Source organism: Nyctibius grandis, chromosome 7 (assembly GCF_013368605.1).
Source record: "Nyctibius grandis isolate bNycGra1 chromosome 7, bNycGra1.pri, whole genome shotgun sequence".
Taxonomy (NCBI): domain Eukaryota; kingdom Metazoa; phylum Chordata; class Aves; order Nyctibiiformes; family Nyctibiidae; genus Nyctibius; species Nyctibius grandis.
In genome coordinates this window covers 27,671,993-27,693,985 of record NC_090664.1, presented here as the reverse complement: position 1 = coordinate 27,693,985, position 21,993 = coordinate 27,671,993, and the positions used below count along the sequence as shown (strand labels likewise).

The 21,993-nt window shown below is 37.8% G+C and overlaps 1 protein-coding gene across 1 annotated transcript in view; it reads right to left on the bottom strand.

Annotated features, from left to right (window-relative positions):
* Positions 1 to 5,222: 5,222 nt before the first annotated feature.
* VWDE (von Willebrand factor D and EGF domains) overlaps positions 5,223 to 21,993 on the bottom strand; it is a 39,062-nt gene continuing 22,291 nt past the window's right edge. The window contains 19 exon segments of the mRNA XM_068405205.1: positions 5,223 to 5,243; positions 6,836 to 6,877; positions 6,879 to 6,940; positions 7,492 to 7,587; positions 8,779 to 8,874; positions 8,974 to 9,069; positions 9,576 to 9,671; positions 10,009 to 10,104; positions 11,426 to 11,521; positions 12,037 to 12,132; positions 12,218 to 12,313; positions 12,646 to 13,326; positions 14,862 to 14,924; positions 15,530 to 15,667; positions 16,235 to 16,454; positions 16,573 to 16,823; positions 17,749 to 17,863; positions 18,248 to 18,352; positions 18,962 to 19,117. Of these exon segments, the coding sequence (XP_068261306.1) occupies positions 5,223 to 5,243; positions 6,836 to 6,877; positions 6,879 to 6,940; positions 7,492 to 7,587; positions 8,779 to 8,874; positions 8,974 to 9,069; positions 9,576 to 9,671; positions 10,009 to 10,104; positions 11,426 to 11,521; positions 12,037 to 12,132; positions 12,218 to 12,313; positions 12,646 to 13,326; positions 14,862 to 14,924; positions 15,530 to 15,667; positions 16,235 to 16,454; positions 16,573 to 16,823; positions 17,749 to 17,863; positions 18,248 to 18,352; positions 18,962 to 19,117 (2,622 nt within the window).

The following is a 21,993-nucleotide window of genomic DNA, read 5'->3' as shown; positions in this document are numbered from 1 at the left end:
TTGTTGCTAGGGGCCTGGGACGGAGTAAGAGGAGTGTATGGTTTTTGTGCTGCTTTTGCTGTGATAGACTGGATATTTCAGACACGCTGGTGAAAAATGTGGTTTTCATGCATGGAACAAGATGATTTCATCAACGGTCCTGGGGTAGGCTTTATGATGATGAAATTCTGTGTCCGTGTCACAGTTCACTACAATAAGCACACCATAATTTAGAAATTCAGGAGTTAAGTTGAATACTTTAGATGACATACTGGTTGCAAGGAAGTGAATGGAAAAAAAATAATTGCCTCAGACCTAAGATTTCAGAGAAAATGAGCAGAATTATTTAAACACAAAGAGGCATAATATCTCAGTATTGTTCCCGAAAAGACTGACTTCTACTAATAAAGCCAAAAGTGACAATAATGGTGATTAGAAACCAAAAGAAATATTAGCATCATTAGGAGCATGAGACCGGGAGCAGTCAGTGAGAGAGACCTATAACTGGTGTTTCTGAGCAGGCCAGAACAAATGCTAATTTAAATAGTTCTCTTTTTAGAAATGATTGAAGTAAGCAAGCAGTAATTTGATGGCACACAAAATGGGATGGCATATTTTAGAAATACTGCTTGAATGTAGCACCATCTACTGGCTACAGGGGTTTTTGTTGGCGTTCTTTGGGGTTTTGTTTTTAAGAAAAATCATTTAAATCTCTGCAATATTTTAAGTGAGTTTAAAAGTTAATTTTCTAGTATTTATTTTAAAGTAGAACAGTGTCAGAATGTATTAGTAATGACAGTCCAGGTCCCCAAATTATTATTTCCACAGTTCCACGTGCATTTACTAAAAGAGCTGTCAGTATTCCTTGTCTTTTGTTTGTTTCCCACTCACTGGAGGATTGAACATACTAGTTACAGCATGTAATTTTTGGAGCTAGATGTATCTTCCTGTGAAAAGCTAGTTATGCATGCAGCTCAAAGGTCAAGAAAACTGATACAGAACAGGTTACTTCCCTTATTTATTAGAGCTAACTGTAACACCTTACACAAATGCTCTGTTTTTCACTAAAAACAACTGGAGAAATTGTAGGGGTAGTACACGGGCTGCGTTTTTGATATCCTGTCTTTTTAGAGCATGCGTGGAAAGGTGAGAAGTGTTTCTTCTTCTTAATTTACTTACATGTACATTTTACCATTTATATTTTCTCTTCTACTGTAAGTGGTTGTAGCAAGAACAGAGTTACGTGGTTTATGTGTAAAATATCCTTTATTGGCTAAACTGAGCTGTGAGTGAAAGTTGAGTAAAATGACCCAACATTGCCAAGCAATACCTTTATACAATAGAAACAGCATAAACTTCTTTAGTCATTAGTAACACTTCCTAACCTTTGTGTTTGTTTTTTTGTAAATGTACCCAGCTGTTATGTTTTATTGAGAATTTAAACTTTGGATTTTCCCATTTAAGCATGTAATGAAGTGGATATAGCCAATTTGTCAAGGAGCTTAAGCTTTTATACTGATTTACTTTAGAGTTTATGCTGATTCTTCTTCACAGGTTTGCTTTTGGTAGATGAAAATGTTAACTCACTTTTGATTCTCAGCTATGAGAATATATAATTAACTTTTGTAAAAAGAAAGAGCCTTTCACATCGGGCCCACTTATTTGTTTTTTTTTTTTTAAATCACAGCCAACATGGATATAAAGGTAGCAAGCTGAGTCCTTGCCAAGATCTGTGGTATCATCTGTGATATGTGTCCTTCCTTCAGAAAACATTCATTATACTGCATTTTAAAGATCTTTTCAAGATCATGGGCAAAAGTCAATCTGCATTTGGGAGAATTTCTGCTGGCCTGCAGAGCAACTTTAGTGCAACCAGATAATAAATGATGTACATGGGTGCCTTCCAGCACTGTTTAGTATTTAAAGAAATCATGCAAGAAAATTCAGTGAAGATACCTGCATTCTGTCTAATGTGCTAAGAATCAACTGTAAGATCTTCAGTTTGGCACAAGTTGCCCTTTGTTCCATCAGACTGGAACCACGGCAGCTCCTGCAGTATGCAACCCTTCTCCCTCCTTCCATATCCCCAAACGCTTCTCGGCCTAATTTCAGATTGCATTATGCAATTTTAGAACAATTTTGTTACCCTGTGTACACAAGCCCTCTATATGTTTCTGCCTCTTGTTAAACTGAGAAACTGCATTGTTTTAATGCGCTTTCTAATTACAGTGAATTCTGTTTCATGTGTATGCTGGACAATCTACTAACAAAACAGTTTCAAATAATCACATAATTACTGGTCAGTTTTGAAGTAGCTGTCTGTCTTTATGCATGTACTAGTAATTTTTCTGCTTCATGTGCTTAGTGGAAAATAGCACAGCTTAGCTTAGCACTGAGCATTTTCAACCACGGTAGCAAAACTCCAGATGTGGTTCTGTTTGCACAGCTTGCATTTAGAAAATGTAAATCATTTCTGCCTTTAGAAACACTGAAAATAAATGGGAAATACTAAAAGTTATGATTTAAAAATCCCTTTATTCAGCCTGAAATCCTAGAAAGGCATACATATATTGGTTCAGTTTTGTGATGGAAGGTTGCACAAACTCATTAACCAAAGTACTATTAACAGCATTTCTGGCAGATGTTATCTCTCTCTTCAGCTCAACATTTCTGTAACTGACGTGTGGAATGGGGGTTATCACAATATTAGATTACACAGTATTGGCGTGTGTCACGGTTTAAAGCTGGGCTGGCGATTAAACCTGCAGCAGACGCTCTCTGTTAACCCTCCCCCCCCACCCGAAGGGAAAGGGAAAGGGAAAAGGGAGAGAGACTTACGGGTTGGAAGTTAAAAAAAGTTTTAATAAACCTATAATAATGAAAAAGAGTATAATAATAATATTGGAATAATCAAATATATACAAATATATATACAAAACCAAGATCGAGCTCCCCCGATGTCGGCAACGTCACCACCGGCACTGCAGGGCAGGCTCCGGGAAGGCCCAGGCTGGGCCTAGCGACGGTCGAGAGCTGGATTCAGGGATGCACAGATCGGGATCGGGGGCAGCAGGAAAACAGTCGGAGTCCTCCTTGGACAACCGGCCATAGCAGAAAGAGCAAGAGCGAGCAAGAGCGAGACCCTCGTGATCCCCCGCTTTATACCGAGAATGACGTGTATGGGATGGAATACCTCGTTGGTCAATTTTGGGTCACCTGCCCTGTCTGCTCCCCCCTGCAGCTGCGACCCCCCTTCGGCTTTTCACTTGTAAGCAGTGAGGAATTCAGCGGTGACCTTGGTTTCTCTAAGAAAAAGTACAGCAAGAGCCTTACTGCACAACATCCCTACCGGTGCCTCAGCGATAACTACAAACTTCGAGCGTTATCAGTCCTGGAAGCAGACACTGTCTGCAAAACATGTAGTTAGTTTCAGAAAGTGCAGTTATTTAGAGGAGACTTAGCTGAAAGTAAAAATCACTGAAAGGAAAATCGGCCTGGTTTAGGCCAAACCAGGACAGCGTGTTTGCATTTTAAAAACGTTTTCAGAACCTTGTGTATTCAAAGCATCATCCTGAGGCATCAGTTCCAATAGCTAGTCAGCTTTTGTTCATAGAGATCTTTGTGAGATGTGAGAAAGGAAACAGTTCAAGGGGAGTAGGTTTTAAATAATAGAATAGTTCCCAGCAGATGAGGCTATCAGCCACTTGGATGCACGATTAAAAGAAACTACGAAAACGCGGAAACTTAAAATGCAAGTGGGAAATTGAAAACATTTTTTAAATACACCAGTCAGGCACTTGGAAATCCATCAGGTATAATCCTGGAATGACGCTGAGCTCTCAAAATGACAGCTTGCTTTGCAAAATAACTTAAAGAGGACTATCAAAAGGTGAGGAGAAATCTAGCCATAGAGCTGCTAACAGCTATGATTTGACAATCAGCATCCCACTGTGGCAGTAAAGGGCAAAATGAGCTCCATTTTCTTCCCATTCAGAACTAGTGTATGTAAATTGAGCATTGCTTAGGAGAACAAGAACTCATGGCATTTATTTTTGGTTTAAGAAAAAAAAACCAAAACAGTAAACTTCAATGGCTTAGCTAAAGGGATGTTTGTATCTATTACCAGAGCTCAGTTGGTTGCGGCAGGAACTGAAACGTCTTTCACAGCTCTAGAGGAAGAAGATGGTGGTTCTCTGTAGGAAACTTCAGAAAAACTGAAATTTTATTTGTTCAAAAACTATCTGGCTGCTGGTAGGTGCTAATAGTTCATTGGAGCAATAGGTAATGGAAAAAGCTCCTCTATGAACTTTTTACAAATACTTTCTGATTAGATATAAACGTATGGCATGATGTATAGCAAATTCCTGCTCTTATTAGTTCCTATTTTAAGATTCAGCCTGGCTAAAAGCACTGTCAAATTTCTCTAAAAGACTCAGGGACAAAATTTCCTCATCACTGAATGCCATCTCAAAACAGGGGCATAAGAGAGTCTTACAGACACACAAATCATTCAGCAGCTGGGTACTCAACTGTGTGAGTGTAAGTACTTGAGATGTCAAAACAGAAGAGTCGGTATCAGGCTCCTGGCTACAAAGGCTTGCTGTAGATAAACCAGAATTATTCTGCATCTGGTTGACTGTTAACAAGACATGCAGCCTTGTCTCCATTGTTAGTAGCCAAGCCTCGGTTTAAGTTCCCCCTCCTTCCTCACTACTAGCTCGTCATTATAATGGACGATGCCAATACAAGACAAAGAAGAAAAAAATAGTTCTGCTTTTTCTTCTGTACGCAGGCCAAATAATATGTATGTAAACAATGTTTAAAAACAGAAGGTACTATTCACAAGTGATGAAGTGCTGCCTTCTTTCCTAGAGACACTTAGCAGCTATTACAATCCTGTTCCCAGAAAGGAAATCTCCTAGTTCGGTTGACTACGTCAACAACCTGCAGAATTTTGGGTTTGCATCATTCATCAAATCTGTGAGCCCAGTGAAGAATCAGAGGCTGTGGGGTTTGTGCATGAGGTAGCAAAAAATTATAGAAATATACATATGTTTTAAAGACTACAAGATTGTCATATTGAAGCTCACCAAAATTCATGACTGTAATATGAATCTTTTAAAATAATGCTTCTAGATACTCCTTCATTTAAATAAACTCTGTAATTGCCTTCAACCCTCTTGCAATTTTCAAGTCTCATACATCCATGCAGCATTGCAATTTATTTGATACACTTCTTTTCTTCAACTGCGAAGCCTTTGTACCTTGGAGAGAAAAACAGGTAAATAAATGTAAAAAGAGACTTTAATGACACAGCCCATTTTTATGATAAAGTTTAAGAAACAATTTTAATGAATCTCTGCTTTCCTGATATGCAGAAACACAACATGAAGTTAAATTCGTGCATATAGCTTTATTTCTTTTTGTTTATTTCTTTAAGAAAATGTGCCATTTTGGTCAATGTATGACACAGCCCTGTCTGACTGATCAGCAATGTATTTTCTAGATTAAAAATATACTAATGCTTTGCAGGATATTTTTATGTAAACATTTAAATCAAAATTATTTCTTTTTTTTTAGGTCGCATTTTGGAAATCCATATTGCAAACATTATAGTCTTATCATCATAGGATCTGTAGTTTTACATTTTCAAAATGTGTATGAGTGTTTATTAATTGTTTCAATTTCTTAAACATATTTGTCCCATCTCTAGCAAGTTATCTGCTATCTGAACACAAATGGTATTGGCATTGTATATGGGACTTGACAAAGTGCAAAAAAGATCTGAACTCCCTGTAGTTTCAACTGGGAGAAACAGGCTGGATGAAAGTTAAACCATTGCTGTCTTCCCTGGTTTTTACCCATTTCTCACTAAGAATGCCTGCACATCTAGCAGTTACATTATAGATATTACATTAAAAGACATAATGTGGCAAAGTACTAAAAAGAAAGGAAGGATGGGAAGGATAGAATATGCTAGTTTGGCTGCAGCAGGAGACCAGAGAACTAAATTGTTTTGAAAAGAAAACACAGTACAGGTGTCAATAGTGTCATGTAATTAAAGATGAATGTAAAGGAACACCCCCAGCATGCAGTGCTAAAATCAGCTAGGCTGTGTCCCTATTCCACCAAATGAATTCTGCTGGCACCAGAAAAGTGTCTAAGTATGTTGAAATTAAAAGAAGAGAAAATCACAGATGATGCAAGAAGAGTAGAATGCTTTCTACTTCAGATGTCACAAAAGAGTTAGTTGTAAGGAAAAGTTTAAATTACTTCAATGAGTGACTGTCAGCACTCAAGCAAAGAAATACAACAGAAGATTACGTGACAAAACAGAGGAATGGTCATCATTCACTATAATGCAAAAAAAATAAAGCTGTTCCCAAAGTTACACCTGGGGATAAGGAACATTTGTATAAAACAGGGATGACCTGAGTGACATTGCAGTTAGTTACTTGAAAAAGATCAGGGCTTGACTTCACGCAAGCTAAGTCAGCAGTGGGTTACTCTTCCCCAAAATAGCGCCAGATGTTGGAAAAGAGAACAGTAGTTGTTATGAAGAGGATAGTTATCAAGTCCTTCTGCAGCCACTTAGGGAATGACAAGAGACAATCAGCTTAATTTGAAACAAAGGAAATTTCCTTAGGTGTTGAGAACAATTCTGTAAGTATTAGAGCCTATAAATTACTGGAATAGCTCTTAAAAATTTTATGAATTTTCCCTCACTGGAGACTGACAGCAAGAAATTAGACAAGTACATTTGGTGTATTTCATGTTGCTTCCTTGGGACAAGGGTGGACTAGATAATGACTCCCAAACTGCTGTATCTGTGATGGTGTCTTGACTCTACATGTACCTGAATTTTCTTCCCACAGAGGACTCCAGTATAACCAGGACGACCAAGAGCATACGTTAGGCAATACACACTTGCCTCCAAACAGACACTTCTGGTTGCACACAGCTAAAACAAGAGAGGTACATATGTGGCTTTTCATAAAAACAACTTGGTGAAGGAAAAGTGGCTACTCTCTCTGTATACTTGCTCTGCTTGCTTATAGGAGCTAAGAACTTGGTAGCTATTTTCACAGGGAAACACCCCTCAGTGTAAGGAGACTTCAGAGTCATGTGGAGCCAAGTTCTCATGCCTATCCCATCCCCCGTATGCTTTGATGCAGATTTAGTATGGGAACATGCTGAGGGCACGAATGAGACCAAGCGAGGGACATAAGTAAGGTGTTTTTTAACGCATCTTACTATTTCAAGCTACTGCAATGGCCTTTCAGGGCTGTTGCAGCAGTGTACAGTGTTAGAGCAAGCCGCTGCATTCTGCCACAGTCCCAGACTAGCATCGTATTCTGGAGGGCTTCCGAACAGGCAGAGGAATCTCTGTCCTGCCTTTGACACAGATTTGGGTTAAAATACAACCAAGGTATAGTACTTCTAGGCACTATGTATGGCTGAAGCATTCTTAACTGTGCTGAAGCAAGAGGTTTCAGGTCACATCATTCTTACGTGTTTGACACTGGATTCCTTCCCACTGCGGAAGACAATGACATGTACTCGGTCCAATACACTCCCCACCGTTCTTACATTCCTGAAGACAGACTGCTGCACAAACATCATTACAAAGTTTGGTTATATCCCAAGTGATTACTTTTACTTATTTACATTTCAGGATGCCCAGAAGAGGTTGAGTGCTTTCCCTACACAAGAGTCACATTATGTTCACTGAAAATCCATCATCTAAGAACAACAGGATATTAAAGAAGACAGGCAACTAGAAACAAAAAGCCCTACAGCTAAAGCATACTTTGAGATGTTCTGATGCATCACAGATTACTACAAAAGCCTGAAATACTGGATTAAGTCAGCACCACTAAACAGCTTTGTTTTTTCCAAATTTACGTTTCTAAAACCCACACCTTAGTGAGAGATCTTTTATTGATCATTCAGTTTAACACACGGTGAATCAACTCATGAACATTTGATCTGAAGTTATTTTCTATGACCTTCTATGACCCATTTTTCTGCACATTCATCCCTGCTTATTAAGCCATAATCTAAACCATTATTATTTCTCAATGGTTAACTGACTAGTTGATAATCAAATCTCTCTTCCACAGTGTCCAAGAATATCTCACCCCTGTCAATATGGGTAATATTTTTTTCAATAAAACTTTTCAGGTGCGTACTATGACAGACACTAACACTTTATCTACTGGATTTCCACCACCCATCCTCATGCTGATTTTCGTGCAGACTGTGCTTTTATCCATGCTGCCACATTTTATTTATGTACCATCAATATCTTCGTTAAGATACAATGTGACCCACAGCTGTGCTACCATCACAGTCCTATTTCTACTGTTCCTAAAGAGCTTATGCTCATTGCAATCATTTCCCACTATGTTTCCACAGTTTTCCAATCTTTCACTGTACTTCTTTTACTATTATATCTGCTTTTATGTCCTACAGCACAAATTGAAATTCTTTCACTTCATTGACTTTGCAGAAATAGGGATGTTTCTTATTTAGAAATAATTAAGAGAAGAACAAATATTATTTGCTATACAAGAATTTAGCGGTATTTTGGTCTCACGATTTAGCCTAAGAACTGCATGGTATTAGTTCTCCATCCTAAATTTTGCTGCCAAGTTATAGACCATTATTTTTTCAATTATGTGTGTATATTCTTGAGTTCTTTGGCACAAACTTCATATTACTTGTGTGGACAGAGTTGTCCTTTAGTCATATATTACTTTTAAGGTATGGTTCTCCTGTTAACTACAAGATACTTACGAGTGTTACACGTTTTTCCTCTCCATCCTGAAGGACAAGAGCAAACATTTGGCCCTATGCACCTTCCTCCATTCATGCATCTTGGCTCACAGACACCTTAAAATCAAAAACATCTGCTGTTTAATACATTTAACTGATTACAGAATAATTTATTGTTTACTTTCGGATCCTGGAAGGATTTTAACACTGGCTTACTTTTTTCACATCTTCTGCCTGTGTACCCATCAGGACAAGTACAGACATTATTTCTCATGCAATGACCACCATTCTTACAGGGTGGGCGGCAGACAGCTAAAAGATACAAACAGGAGGAAAAGGCTGTAATTTGCATTTTGTTTGACTTAGAGATATACTTCTAGGAAAGAGTGCAACACTAAAATTCTGATAGCTTATACAGACATTCAGCACTATCAGGCCCATCTCATAAAAAACATATTAATATGGATTGGTACCTGCGTCAATAGTAAAGACAAAAATCAGATAAAAAGGGGTCAAGGTTGGCAACTGTATGTGTACAGGAGTAAGCAGACTACATAATACACAATGGAATTGGTTGAACACTGCTCAAAAGTTGAGTGGAAGACAAGGCAAATTTTGAGTCTCCCTTCTCCTTGGACATACACTGAATCAGCCATAAAATCTAAAAAATAATGTAATCTCTGTTTTGCTGCTCAAGTACCACTTCTCAGGTACGTGACTTGATTGTGAATTTTGTGTCTTAAGGTAACAATGTTTTCTCACAGATTTCCTCATAATAGCAGCTAAGAGGGGAGGGGGGAAAAAAAAAAAAAAATTACCATTCTGACACTGGACACCAAAGAATCCATGTGGACAGAGGCAAACATCTGGCTTAGTACAGAAACCACCATTGAGACACACAGGGTCACACATCGCTGCAGAAACAGGGTCAGGAAGAGTGGGAAGGATGACATTGAATAAAGTCTATAAAATATGTGCTTCTGTTGCAAGGACAGGAATTAAACACCTAAGATAACTGCAGGTAATGGCATTCACATAAAGACTTCACCCAAAATTTTAGGATCAGTATTAGACTTTCTAGAGGTGCTGCTGGCAGCAGAACTAACATGCAGAGAAAAGAGGGAGTGCGGGGGCTCTGCGGCAGTAAGCAGCCGCCTATTGCTGCTGTCTGAGCCATGTGGTTCCAAATTTCAAACTATGGGAGGTCCTACAAACACTCTCCCAGGAACATGGAAGTTGCAGGAGTGTTACCTGTACTGCATGTAGGTCCATACCACCCAGGTTTACAGTGGCAGGTGTCTGGAGTAAGACATGCACCACCATTTTCACAGTGTCTGTTGCAAACCACTGTCATCCAAGAAGTTGGGCAAAAGCAAAGGAGCCAGGGGCGGGGATGGGGAAGGGCAGAGAGAAAGAGATATGTTACAAATTAGGCTTGATTCATTTTTCAATTCTTTCCCAAATAGTAACACTGGAAAAAACATACAATTCCACTAGTTGAAGAGGAATTGCTGAATAGATTAATCCAGTCTCAAAGCCATAAGAAGCTAGCACCAGACTATAAAGGTAAATAAAATGTCTTTGCATGCAATTATCTATGGTCTGTTTATATCCAGTGTTAAAAATCTAGAAAATTTCAAATAGATTCTAAAAAAAAATGGGAAATTCAACACTGAGTCAAATGGACCATGTTACATGATGGATTTCATAAACTCCAAGAAAGTTCACTCAAGTGTCCTCCATCACTTCAGCAAGTGCATCTGCATGCACAGAGTGACACGAGACTAACAAGCAAAGACATTAAAATATCATGGCTGTGCAAAACCATGAATCACTTCTTCAGGACAACATCTCATTCGCTTTAGTAATGCTAAACAAAGAGCAGCATTTTTTTTTGTGTGTCACAACTGAAACTAGAACAAGAAAGACTGAGAATGAACCGTTCTAGGATTTGAGGAGGAGACAAACAGGACTCTCTCAATTTGGGGTCAATAATGCAGTGGCACATTCAGGTGAATGATATATAAACAGCATGTCTAAATTTGGACTCTCTGAATGATAAAAATTAACAGTATGAAATCTACCCAAAATTTGGAGTTGCCAAATTGCAACATGTAGAATTCCATATATGAAAGACAATTTATGTGAGACTAACTAATTCCAATTTTTCAGCTATGATCATAGCAAATTTTCTAATTTTCATGCCAGGTAAAAAAAAAAGACCTCATAACGTGGTTCTGAATTCAGTTTTCCTGTATCCCAGTTTTTCTGACCCACCATTCACTAATACCAACTTCTGAATGTACCTTAGTGACTAACAAATTCAAGATGATAGAAGTTAAAAAGCTGTAAGGACATATTAAACATCTGTGTTTGTTCTGAAGGTAGTATCACACACGCAACGTGCTCAATGTTTCCACGTTCATGAATCATAAATAATAAACTATTTGCAATCTTTATAGTACGTTATGTTTTCAAAGTTACATGCAAACACTATCTACCTAATGTTCGAAAAGCCCAAGTATGGGAGCCTTCAAAGAAGCACAAGTATTATGTCATTTGCTAGCATTAGACAGAGTGCACCAAAAATTTAAACCATAATTTGCTTTCTTGCTCCTGAAGAACAGGAGGAATGTTCTGTATTCTTGCCTTATGCTTTTTTGCTTACTTGTGTCACATCTTGGTCCCACAAAACCATACGGGCAGGTGCAGAGATTTCTGGCCAAGCATGTGCCTCCATTTTGACAGGGCGGTTTACAATGTGCTGCAGATATAGAATTATATTGTTCAAGAACTCACCTCTAAAAAGATGCATGGATTGGTTATGCTTTAGAAAAAGGGAAATGTTAAATTGACAATAAGCAAAGAACTGAGGAGATGTATGCAATGCCTTTTGACAAGAATAACTAACAAGAACTTAATTCCAACAGAGTACACAGAGTCCCAACAGTGGTGGTCACCCTAAAGAAAAGAAATGTGAGACAGTTTCCAGACAGGACCTTCCACTCTTTGGGAGTGTTTAGCTTAGAGGCATCTACATTCACTGGTGAACTCCTCTACTTACTGTGAAAGCTAAATTTAGGAATATCCAATCGCAAGCAACATTTATAGTATATATCAAAAAAAGCAGGGTATATACTAACATGTTACACAGAGAGTTCTGTTAAAGTAAAAGTAAAATGAACATACCTCTTTGCTGTCAGAATGAACAGTCATGGATGTTATTTACAGCATCCTTTGGGTATTTATGGATTCAAAAGCAAAAAATATTCTATTTACCTTCCTCACAAGTGGAGCCACTGTATCCTGGTAGACATTCACAGACATTGGGTTTAATGCACTTCCCATGGTTTTTGCAATCAGGTCTGCATAGAGCTGTGCAAAAAATCGAACAGTGATCTTCAAATCATTGATTTGTGGATGTGAGTTACCACAGGCTAAATCAAAATGCCATACTCACCGGCCTGGCAGTTATAACCAGCATAACCAGGCTTGCATTTGCAAATATTGGGTGCCACACACTCCATATTTTTGCCACATGTTTGTCTACATCTTGCTGAAAGGCAATGAAGAAAAAAAAAGGAAGGAATAGGCAAAATGAAAGTGGCATTTCAGCACAACTACGTCTTGCCTAACATAACGAACAGATCACATAGAATCCATTAGGTCCCTGCCCGCAAGTGGGGAGCCTGAGACACATCAGAAATATATTTTTAAGTGCATCCATAAAACTAAAAGCCTGTAGGCTATGCCAATATTAATAATGAAAATGAGAAAATTCAATACTCTCTGCATTTCACTGATCACGCAGTAACAATGTAATTTCAAGTTATAAAGATGTCACAAGATTCATTTCTGCAAAGCATTTAGTGCAATTATTTGTAATACCTCTGCAAGTGAAGCCATCTCCATAATAACCATAAGGACAACGACCGCACTTGATGCTTCCATCCTGACTTCGCTCACAAGGTACGCCAGGAAAACAGGGTAAATCAGTACAGGTTACTGCTTTAGGAATCACTATTTCACTCAGTTCTTCAGGAAGCATTTTTGGTGGGACAGTGACTTCAACGAGGACAAAAGGCAAAGGACTTGCTTTATGCTTGGCTAACAGGTGCTGAACTCTGTGAGCATTTCCACCTTTCAATACTTTGCTTAGCAAGGAAAGCCCTTTGCTTATATTTGTTCTGCTGCTAGGAGAAGTCTTCCTGCTGGTCTCAAAATAGCTGTAGGCCTCAGCTTGTGCCCTTGTTTTCTTCTCAGGTGACACAGCATGGGTACTTGAAGATGCAGTTATCACAGCATGTACTGAAGAACTCTCTTCCATGTTAGCAAGGTGACCACTGATGGTGCTGAGAGCATGCACGATGTTTCCAGTAACAGCAGGTTGTATAGAAGCACTTTTCTGAGAACTAAGTGACTTCCAAGCAGTGATTGCTTTTACTGTGGAGGCTGGTGGAGTGCTGCTGCTGACCACTTCTGTAGAAATAAATCTCTCGGGGACATCTGTAGAACTGGGAATATAGCTTGAGATGCTTAAAACCTTCTCAAAGGATGATTGTTGAAAACCTACAACATGTTAGAAAGAAAGGAGGGGGAAAAAGTATGGGAATATTATGAGACTTTTTTTCCTTCTGAGGGTGGGGAATGTCTTCTGAACAGAAAAGCATACAGCCCATTCATTCTGTGCCTCAGGAAGTCTCTTCACGTGCTATATCAGAATATACGTATGCAGTACAACCTAACTCCTAACTGGCAGGACTGGAGAAGATCTAGGTATTCTGGCTACGTCCTTTCCCACCCTCACCATGGCCTTTTCATGGCTGGAAGAGAGGGAGAAAGCACCATATATATGAGGCAGACAGCAGAGATTTTTCCATACTGGATCAATAAACAGCTTTACTGTCAGAGCAAATTACCAGCTCCATCTACTGCTTCCAACCAGATAACTGAAACAGAGTTTAAAGAAAAGATACTGCTTATGGTTCACCCGTGTGTCTAAGTGCTAGTAATAAGCCTAGAGTCTAGAAGCAGAGATTTAATCACAAGTAGGTACATGCTTATATTTACTGATACACCATGGGCAGTATTTTAGGTGAATAATCCACCACCTTGTAGCAAAAGTATTACCATGTTTTACTCTCCAAATGTTTTTATCGACCTTCTTAAAGTTTCTGCATGGGTTTTATTAGTAGGATGGAATTCATGTGTTTTATAAACAACAGAGACTGACTCAGCCTCCTCGTTGAAAGGAGAGCAAAGTGAATGAAAAGTTCCTCATATTCTGCTGAGGAAAAGCGGGTGGTCTGGTGGGTTGTGGAAAGGGGTATGGCACTGTAATCCCAGAACGGCAGAATGCCATATACAGGCTTTTAGCATGATGGGGCAGAGGAGGAATGAAACTGGAGGAGATTATCCAACGTAACTTAAGCTCTGTCCCTAACTCCATTTAGAACGGTACTACAAAAGGTCAAACTTTACTGAATCTTATTAGAGAGTGCTGTCTCCCACTGCTGAAAAGCACACCATTTTGCAGCCGATGAAGAATTATCCAGCACTGGTAGCGGAGTGAGAGCATTTTCCTCCTCCCCCACTAACAATTAAGAGATAAAGGGAAAAGACACACAAGAATTTCCTGCAAAGAAAGCCCCAGCAGGCACAGAGCTGGAAATGCCAGCAACAGCGTTTAGTGAGTTTTGGAATTAAGACATTCACTTGCCATATTCTTCACATTTCTTTTGAATTAAAGCAGCAAAATGGCATTCAACATAATGCCATAAACTTTTCCTTATCTCATATAACAGATGTCCCTATCCCCATGTTACCTATTTTATGTCAGTGGTTAGTCACAAAAACAAAAGGCAATGGTAAGAATGTCATACATCACACTGTCAATAAAATGACTTGACTGACCTAAGGGATTTGTTGATATTGACATTTCAGTCTCACTTTCCACATCAGAATACAACCCCAGTAATGAATCAAATTGAGGCAAACTGAAAAATTAAAGTGAATAACATAAAACTGACTAGAACCTTTATTTGCCAGCTATATTCTTATCAGTATGAGAATCAGAAATTCCATTTTCTTCATGAAAAAATCACCTTTATTCCCTCCAATTTCTCCTGTGGAATCCTTTCTTTCAACATTAGTGTCTTCAAAGATTTCTAAAAACAAAAGATGTGAAGGCACATTAGTAGTTACTTTTGTTTCAACTGCAAATACATTACAAGCAGAATTAAACTTTTAGGACATAAAAATAATGCAAAATTCAGAAAGCAGATAATGAGTAAAAATTGTTTCTTAAAAGTTTTCAATAGAGTATTTTAAAAATACAAGTTATTCAGTAATTGCATTGTAAATAAATGTTTGGGCATCTTATTTCGCAAGTGCCTTGATTTGGCTAAACAGTTCTATGTTAAGCAATCTAACAGAAAAATATTTTGTCAATAATTGCTCATATTATGAAAATAATGCAGGAAAAAAATACATTTCATTATATTCTACTCTGATATAAAAGAATTGGGGTATTTTGTATCTATTTTTTCTAGTCCCCTGAAAAAGTGCTTTACAACTATGTGACCCAGTGCAGTCTGATGTTGTCATCAGCTGAGATTCTGTCCCAGCCGTCAACAGTCAGAGGCACAGCCCTGTTTTGCTGAGTACTGAAAAGAGTTCTAAGTTACTGTTAGAAATATGAAACACAACCAAAGATATTTTATCTGAACGACAATAAGATAATAGCATTCTTCTGAAAAACAAATAATTTTACCGTAACATGACTTCCCATCTCCTTGCAGATTATTTGGGCATGGACCACAATAGTAAGAACCAAAAGTATTGAAGCAAAATACTCCAGGGAAGCAAGGACTAGATACACATTCATCTACATCATCTTGACAATTTTTACCTGCATTGAAATACAGATTTTTTTTTTTAGTAATATTGTGTCACTAGACTTTGACAGTGTATTTATAAAAGATAAAAGTAGAATGTATGCAGGTGCTGGACTACAAAAAGGGTATCTATCAAGTGCAACAAAGTATTTCAGTACATCTAATAAGTACAACTGACTAGGTTTGCTATTCACATTTTTTCATCTTATATCAAGTATCTTGCTTATTGTGGAAAAAGGAGAAGATGGGCTGTGGGGGACTACATGATTATCTGCAGGCATAGAAGGAATCACACTGTAACCAAACTCATCACTCCTATGTTTCACCATGTTGCTGAATTTGCCTCTGCGGAGGAAAACAATGGAAATTTGCTCTCATAATATAAACAACCATTGTATTCATGCAAGAAAAATCTTGAAGCATATCATCTAGCTTTATCACAAGAGCATAAGATTTCTTCATACTCTAACAATAAGCTATTTACAGTCAAAAATTTAAAAAACAAAATTGTAGACATAAAATTAGAAAGTCCCATTTATCACACTTAGTGATAAATGTGTGTAAATAAAGTAGCAATTTACCTTGAAGTTCAGGTGGACATTCACAGTAATAGCTGTTTATTCCATCCACACATCTGCCAATACCACACTGGTTAAGTTTACAGTCATCAGTATTCACTTGACAGAGATCACCTTCAAATCCAGCCACACACACACAAAGATATCTTCCACTTCCAGGTGGGAAAGTAACGTTTGTCACACATGAGCCATTATTTAGGCAATCACATGATTTTACACTGACCTACAAGACATGCCCAATAAGACAGTTTTCTTTTTTTAAATGAACTAGCAATGAGTTTTGTAATCAGATATCTTAAACATCTTACTAGTATGTGTAATTTTACTGTAATATTCATTACCTCTATTTCTACCTTAGTCTTTGCATTGCAGTCATCTGTCAAAGAAAATATTAATTTATGGGGATTCATTGACACAGCTTTCCACAAAAGTAGACCTGATGGGGAAAGATTGGCACCTTCTGGACCAGAATCCAAAGTGAAATGAATAGCAGAGCCCTCTGGATCTGAAGCCAAAAACTGATATACTAAATCTTCTCCATAAAAAGTCTGTAGCATACCCTGAAAAGTTTCAAGCACTGGAGGCTGGTTGTCTGTAACAAAGCAGATATTTTCTCTTGTAAGCAAAAGTTGCAACATACATGTATAAATTAAAAAGGTGCATATCTGTTAAGGAAGTCACATGTAATTATTTCTCTTAAATTCTGATGTCATTTGAATGAGGAAAAACACATTGTAACTGTAACAACATAACCAAGAAATTACTTGACTACACAAGAGCTTGTAAAGATGCATTGCATCTATACATAGAAAGAACTCAGAATTTATCAAATTTAAACACTGTATTTTAACTACGCAGAGACGGTTTGCAGAGGAAAGTATAGGAAGCCACAAAACTCAGAGGTGATTGCTGTGTTTCCTTTAAGAAATGAACAGACACTGTTAAGCAATATGTGGAAATGGGCTGCAGCGACTGTCTTGGCAAAACTGAGCATGAGGTGATAGAATAAGTCATTCACTCACTGTTCCTTGGAAGGATTTCAACCATACAACAACTTACTCACTGCTAAGGTATTTAGATGCCTACACTGCTGAGCTTTAACCTATCTGGCATGATTAACTAAATTTCTAGAAACACCAGATGAAAACAAACAAACAAAACCCCAGCACCAGGACACATTCTGTGAAAGAGAGAAGCAGAAGCCCTGAGAGAAGCACAGGTTTTGAATCCAAAGTTAAATGAATAGCAGAGCCCTCTGGATTTTCATTAGTTATCTGTGATGGCTATCGGGCAGAGGGAAGCCTGACTTTTACATATATGGTCTGGAAAACAAAATACCATTTTCAGAAATTAGGAGAAATGTCAGATGAAAAACAAGATCAAATTACAGGCTGAAATACTGGCTACTGAGCTTTAAATGAAATAACTAGTTAAACTTGAAACTTCACTATTTCCGTATATTAAAAAAAATAGTAGATTTTCAACTTCTTGCTATTAAAAAACTCTTTAGAACTTACTTTCAACCACTGACCATGTTAACTTTGATATGTCAGGTCTGCAGAGTAAGCAAGGGCTGGTTGGATTTGTATCACCTTCACCATAACAGAGTCCGTCTATGTTGCATGTTTTCTCCTTTTAGAGAAATGACAATGTGATTGATTGATTAATTTTTGGTTATCAAACAGTAAATCTGGATGAATTCTAGATGAATTTGTAAAGAGTCAAATAAAATCTAATCTATCCTGCTCTTCCACTAAGCAACTAAGGTTGTTTTTAAACCTAAGCAACTGACAGCATGTTTGGTTTTATTTGGCAATTGTATCAAGTGCTTTTGTTTTGATTTTTTTCTTCAAAATTGCCTCATCCCAGCTTCTTTTTCTGTGCTTAGCATTTCTGTGCACGGAAAATCCCCATTGGAAACAAGAACAGGGTATTTCTGCTGATTTTTCTATTTTTTTTTCTGCCTGAAAAGATGCATATTTTCATAGTAGACATAGAGAGTAATGAAATATATACCTTTAACATACATAACCCAGATTCCTGTGGTTCACACATCTGACAGGCTCCATCATATATTATCATTGTTTTAGAGTTGCTATATGTGAATCCATCATTAGAAATCTGCAAGATGTATAGCAAAAATGGATTAACTCATACAGATATCAACATATCACCAGCGTGGACTGCTAGCATGATATTCAACTCCTCGATAGACATCTACATTTAGCTGTTTAAAGTCTCGTAATAGCCAGCAGAAATCTAATCAATCTTGCCAATAAGTCTAGGCAGATATTTGGTCAACCACATGTAGGCATCTACTTTAGGATAAATTGAATAGTGTCTAGGCTCTATTGACCTTATTGACTCGATTGATATGAGATCTCAGATATCTACCTCATGCAGAGATTCACACATTTAGACTGGGCTCAACTCAATTTTCCCATAAATGTGTTTAATATCACTTGAAATGCTCTTGGGTAACTACCTGGCCTTTAACTTCTGCTCTTGAAGAACATGTGTCTCTGTAGGTCCTAGGTCATATCTACCAGTCCCCTTGCAGGACAGCACTCTCAAATGGCATTCAACGCTTAAGCTTAGGTGAGGAAACTGAGACTCCAAGTTAAGCCAAGTTCCACACTTAGTACCATTTAAAAAGGATCGTATCTATGTAATATATTTTTATCTTAACAGGAATATCTGTAAGTGAATATTTGTAATTTATGCAAGTACCTTTATTTGCCACCTGGCAATGGGTTTATCATCAACCAGATCCATGACATCAGACTGCTGGCCATCATTTGGTAATTGGCAGTCGACAGTCCTGGCATCTTGGAAGGCAGCTGGCATAGTTAGATGTTCTCCAGGAATCCATTGGCTATCACTATACTAAATGTTAAGACAGAGAATCTGTTTTGCAGTTAAATGCATTATGAAAATATTTTTATCAGAGAAAAAAAACATGTATTGCACAGTGATTGAACACGTCTAATGTCTCTGGACTAGAATGCAGGGGGAAATATTAAATGCCATTATTTGCAAACATAGATTTCTACCTAAGCCTTCTACTGTGGAAGAAAAGGCAGAGAAGTCTTTCCTGCCCCATGGCACTTTGGCACAGCATTGCCAAGGATGAACAGTTCTTCCAGATGGAGAGTAATGGGAGAGTTAAGAAATGGGTGATCCTCTAACAGCACTGATCTGATGTATCGGTGCCTCTGTTCCTCTCCATCTCTGCTCCCAGGAGAAGACAAGCTTTAGTCGAAGGAACAGAAGATGTTTTTGGCAGGGCTCAGGTATCATTCTGGGTCCTGGGGTATACTAGCAGTTAGCCATTAAACTCTTGCACAAGCCAATAGATTACATCATTAACCCTGTAGACTTTTCTCCAAAACTGCAGTGAGGACAAGTCATCCAAGGATCTATCTTGAGATTCAAGATAACAGAACAGAGATTATATTATTTGACTGAAGTACTGATGTGGAAGCAGGGATAAGCATACTGAAAATAAAGTTAGATGGAAGTAAGAATCCAGATAGACTAAGAATCAAGAGAACGGCAAGATCAAAATAATTTTGAGTTTGACTAGGTTTTACTGAGCTGGCACATTTTTTCAGTTTCTGGAGCCAGTCAAGACATTTATTCAATCCCAGTCCTGGAATTGGGAATCATCTGCTGACAAGGCCTTGCATTTTTTTGTTTACAAACAGAAAAATAACAGAAAAATAAAAACTCTTGCTGAAAAGACATATGAGCTATTTTTGTTCCAACCAAACATTTTGTTTTTCTTTCACCCTATACTCAGTTAGGGAATTGACTGCAAGGGTGAGTAAAAATCTAACAGCTAAATATTTCTAAATATGTCATTTTGAGAGCATTTAGTACCACAACCTTTGAAATGTGATGCAGTCTCTTTCTCCAGAAACCTTTTGTTATTAGCTGGAGGCAAGTTAAGTAGTTTCTTCAGAAACATATTAATCTTTCAAAAACCAATTAAAAACCCTTCAGATTTACTAGCATTCTAGCTCATTAGGTTCCTAGAAAAAATTACTTCTGCAGTTCAATGTAAGTAAGAAGGAACTAAAACTCTATTTTTGTTTTGGGGAGGTTAAACACACTCTCATCCTTTACAAAAAATTAAGTAAATTCTGGATCTGCTTAATCATAGGTTCCTTGGCCATGTCCTACCCAAACCTCTATTAAGAGATGTGCAGTAGTCCTGCATCTGTGAGGTACTTCAACACAGAATTCTCTCGATCACCTCTTTTAGCATCATGCACAAGACCTATGTCCTTCCTAACATGGTAGGACAGCCCATGGACAATGGATCTGATTTAGTCTTTCCCAAGTGAAAATATAAAAAATAAGAAATCCAGTGTGTATTAGCTCTAAATTCTGCTAACATGCCTCTTCTATGAAATTTTGGTCATTTAAGTTTAATCTCAAAATATGTGGAGTTCTATACTATTGCAAATCCATTGACATTTGCATAAAGTCACTATTACTCTGGCCTGAAAATTAAAAAAACAAACCTAAACAAAACAAAAAACCCCAAGCATCCTTTCTTTTGTATTTTCAAGGAAAGAATTCTCAGCTTCCTCCTCAACTGCAGGTAACAGCAGTAGTGTTCATTTTCTAACAAATAGAAAATTTTTTGTAGTTAGGAGCCAAATACACTACCACAAAGAGTGTTATATCAGAATGTCTTGCCAGGAGTTAAAACTAAGACATTTCAAACTGTGATAAGTGAATTCCCAGTGATTGTCTCACTGTGAGCTTGGTCTAAAAGTCTTTTAACCTAATGGAGTGTAAACTTACTCTCAACTTTATCATTTCAAGCCAACTTGCAGATGAGAGGATACATGTTGTGTTTTAAGAAAAATCTATAGCCAGCATTGCTTAATTTGTCAAAATAATTTTAGCATCTGCTGGAACTAGCTAAGGAAAACCATTTTGTCTCAGGAACAGAAGTTTCCCATTGAATGGTTCCCCTTGCGCCATCCTTCCCCGCCCCATCAACACATCAGTGAAACCCAGTTTTACTTTGAATCTTTTTTTATTCTTGTGTCTAGCATGACATAAAAACTTGCAATTGCGGATTGTTTATTCCAGGCTAACAATTGGAAACTGCTTGTAAATTTGCCTTGAGCAAATTCTATGCCTGAGTACCAACAGTCTCTCTATACAGATTCCTCTTAGTTTACAGTGCGACATTTTTAATCTCTTGTTCAAAACTGGGGTATAGAGCTGACATATATCATGAAATAGCCATGGTATTCTACCCCAGGGAAATGGACAACACAACAAAGATGCTTTTCTCTTTCGTAACAGATTTAGTATGTTTATAAAAGGTCTATTTCAAGCATTAGATTTGAGACAGAAATCTCGTAATGTCTTTAACCTTGTTGTCCTTCCGCGAAGAAGTGGTACTTCAATTCCTCTCCATAAGCACTTAAAAAAACGAACAACGATGTACTGGTTATTACTAATACGGCTGCCCTTGCCCTTTTCTGATGGATAGCTGCCATATGCTGTTATCTCCCTCTCAGCTGCTGAACGTTCCCATTATGTTTTGTATTTCTCTTACCATGGAGGAAATGGCAATCTTGCAAAGACTTGAGTGTCTACTGCAAAGTGCTAAGTGCCTTTGCTTTTAGCTCCTACTAAAGCATTGCGTTGTACCCACACCAATGAATAACATGTTGGACATTTTTCCGCTCATTCTCTGAGAAGTTTAAAGTGTAATTGTTATTATTCAGGGACAC